The sequence below is a fragment of the Pteropus alecto genome, unplaced genomic scaffold (genome assembly GCF_000325575.1).
Source record: "Pteropus alecto unplaced genomic scaffold, ASM32557v1 scaffold23, whole genome shotgun sequence".
NCBI lineage: Eukaryota > Metazoa > Chordata > Mammalia > Chiroptera > Pteropodidae > Pteropus > Pteropus alecto.
Window position 1 is genome coordinate 8,222,654 of NW_006435837.1, and position 3,584 is coordinate 8,226,237.

General features: G+C 37.4%; 1 protein-coding gene across 4 annotated transcripts in view; it reads right to left on the reverse strand.

Moving 5' to 3' along the window:
• OFD1 (OFD1, centriole and centriolar satellite protein) overlaps positions 1–3,584 on the reverse strand; it is a 44,131-nt gene that overhangs the window by 36,289 nt on the left and 4,258 nt on the right. For 3 of the 4 annotated variants that reach the window (XM_025046593.1, XM_025046592.1, XM_006911663.3), the window contains exons 3-5: positions 3,355–3,555; positions 1,577–1,645; positions 1,459–1,489 (exon numbers count right to left, since the gene is read on the reverse strand). In XM_025046593.1, coding sequence (XP_024902361.1) covers positions 1,459–1,489; positions 1,577–1,645; positions 3,355–3,555 — 301 coding nt within the window. Of the gene's footprint in view, positions 1–1,458; positions 1,490–1,576; positions 1,646–3,354; positions 3,560–3,584 lie in introns of all 4 variants that reach the window. The other variant, XM_025046595.1, reaches the window with a different exon arrangement.

A 3,584-nucleotide genomic window follows, 5' to 3' on the forward strand; every position in this document is an offset into this window, starting at 1 on the left:
CTACTAGTTCTCTCTTTCCTGTGAGTCTCCTTTATCTTCACACGGAACAGCATATAACACTTCACCCCTGACACTTCTGGTCACCAAATGCATGGGGGTTTTCCCCACGCCAAACAATTCTCTGTGACACGAGCTTGGTGAGTGTCCTAAATTTAACTCAGTTCTGACACTACCTGGAAACAGCATCAGAACCTACAGGTGAAGGACTCAGTCCCACAGGACCGCACCCCCGCAGACACACACTTCAGATGCCCGTTGAAAGCCCAGGCTGTGACCTGTGCTTCTGATCAAATGGCTACAAGTTGGAAGTTCCCACGACCTGCTCCTTGGGTTCAACTGATTTGCTAGAGAGGCTCACAGAACTCAGGGAAACACGTTTACTAGTTTACTAAAGGATGTGGTAAAGGATACAGATGAACATCCAGACGGAAAAGATGTGTAGGGCAAAGGTACATGGGAAGGAGCACGGAGCTTCCATGCCCGGTCTTGGTGCACCACTTCCCCAGCAATTCCACGTGTTCACCAACCCAGAAGGTCTCCGAACCGCAAGCTTTTGGGATTTTATGGGCTCTCATCTCATAGGCGTGATCAGTCATGAACTCCATTTTCAGCCCTTCCCCCCTCTCAAGAGAATGGGAGCGGAGCTGAAAAGTCTAAGCTAATGGTGGCATGGTCTGTCTGGTGACCAGCCCTGCAGGAGCCCACCCAGAGTTGCTTCGTCAGAACAAAAGACTCCCATCACCCAGGAAATTACAAGGGTTTCAGGAGCTCTGTGTCAGGAACGAAGGTCAAAGACCAACATTAGAACAAGAGATGCGCCTAGTATTCTTACTACTTAGGAAATTATAAGGGTTTCAGCTCTGTGCCAGGAACTGGGGGGAAAGACCAATACATGCATTTTCTACTGTCTCAGAGTAGTTATGGATTCTGTGAAGGTGATTATCAAAGCCAAAATTAAAGCAATTTATCAGGCCTATATAAACACTTTAGAATAAAAAATATTTGTGACACTTATTACTGAACAGATCCTTCATTCTTTAAGCAAATATAAATACAATACTCTATAAGTTGTACTTGAGAGGATATCTAGGATACAAAGCTATTTGGCCTCAATTTTAGTTTGTTCTTTTTGTGTGTGTGAAAATATAACAGTGGGTGTATCTTTACGAAGCGCACCTTTCGATCCATTTGTAGGGTTCTTGATACTGTCTGTAGTTTTCTTATTTGAGTATCTAAGAGCTATTTTAAAAAATGATGTTTGGAAGATATGATCTACATTTGTCAAATCAGATGAATTGTTGTTTATTTAAAAGATAAGGTATTATCAGCAAGGAAAATCAAATGACTTAAATTAAATTTCCCACTCTTCCCCCTAAAAATTACTAGTTTCATGCTTTTGTAGGAAAAAAAATACGTGACAAAAATGTTGCTATTCTCTACAAAAATGAAGACTCCTACCTTTTTTGTTTTCTTTATCAAATCCTGACGCCTGTTAAAAGAAAATATTTTACTTTTAATCCAGTATTCAGGAATAATTAACAAACCGAAGCAAGTTAGAAAAACTAAACAATCCTACCAGTGATTTGTAGAGACTGGATTCAGGGTTGATTTTAATGAGTTGTAATAGATCCTGCATTGTATATACCTTGAGGGGAAAAAAAGATTAAGTAGACATTTTTATATCAATGCTTAAATGACAAATTAGGATATTTTTGAATATAAGACTAAGAATTATGCTTCATATTAAATAAGATAATGATGCTAAAATATAAAATTGAAGTTTCTCCTTATACTATTAAATAAATTACAAAAAACGTTGAGGTCAAAAATATAAAATATTTTTCTTGATCATGTAATTAACCTCCAAATACATCACGATGCTATCTATGCCTAACAGAAATGACAGAAATGGTTAATGCCTACACTCAAATATCTGATGAACCACTGAATTCCAGGGTCTTTCAGTTGTAGTGAATTTTTTTTAAATACTATTGCATGTAACTAAATTTTTACTGTTTTTACAACTATAAATGTCTAAAGTATGCCTAAAATAGTTTTCAACAAGCATTTTCGGTAGCTATTCTTTATATTCCCAGTACAGTACGTTCCATTATTTACTATGTCTACCCTGAGAACATCGATATCATTTATTTTCAGTTGGTTTTCTTTAAAGACAATGTTCTGCATGGCATCTGATAAGAGTAAAAACCTTTAAGTGTGTAAACTAGATTAATTACTGCTCCAATAACTATAATTGACTATTACTCATACAATAAGCAAAACTGTGAAATGTAATTAAAAACAGACTGATTAGACTAAGAATTCCAATGTTGATAAGTAAAATTTGGTTGTTCATGAACGTAGCATATTTAAATTTTAAGTTTTTCAAAAACTAACATTGTGTTTTCTTAAAATTTCTGAATATGAAACTTTTGGACAATTATAGATAAGATTAAGAGAGTAAAAACTCAGAAATAACACCAAGAGTGAACCCTAATGTAAACTATGGACTTCAGATGACAATGGGACAATGTAGGTTGATTGTAAAAATGTTAATAATGAGAGAGGCTGTGCACCTGTGAAGACATGGAATATACAGGAAATCTTCCTTTCTGTTCGACCTTGCTGTGAACCTAAACTGCTCTAAAAAATTAAGTCTTATAAAAAACTAGGGAAAGTTGGCTATGTTTGCCTTTAAAATAATAAAGTGTGACTAATGTGTTCAACAGTAATGGTGGAGGAAAGGAGGAATATAGTAAAAAATAATTAGAGAAGTGCTAAAACATGTCTTGATATTTGAGAACTCTAGATTTTTTTAACACAGTCCTTACTTCTCTTATACAATCACAAAGAAGAGAAACATCTGAAGAGACTGTGGCACAGTAAGAAGAGCACATCTTAGAGATCTAGAATTACTGTCCTGTGCTGCCACTTAGAAATCCTGTGACCTTGAGCACATCACCTCACCTCCCCAGACTCTGGTTCCCCATCTGTGACACACGTAACACCTGCAGTGGGACTAGCACAGTGCCAACTCACAACATTCAGCATAAATGGCAGTCGTGAATCTTTAGTCGACTACCTGGAATGTAAGATCAATTCTCACTCCAAAACATTTCGTGATTCCACACATCTCAACTTTACAAAAGACGAATCGAGATTCCAAGGAATTGATGGCAATATCAAATTTACTACTCTTTTATTATGTAACAGATATATGATGTGAATTCAAAGATGACTGAGAAATGGACTTAGCCAGCCACGGAGCACACTCAGCTATCACGGAGCACTTTACTCTTATCAGAGCACAAAGCTGTTGACAGAAAATTCAGAAACAGAAAGGAAAGACTTTACCTTTTCTTTGGCCAAACCACTTTCCGGAAAGAAAACTGAAAGTGAATACTCGTAGCCACATTTTTCTAAGTGATCTGCCACCAGAGAGTTAGAAGCACCGATTAAGAGGGAGCTCCCTGCCACCGAAATGGACTGGGGCTGCCTTTCTCCGCTCAGCACGGGGTGCATCAGCTCGTGAATCAGCTGCTTTCTCAGTTGTGTCTAGCTCGAAAACAAAAAAAGAAACAAGA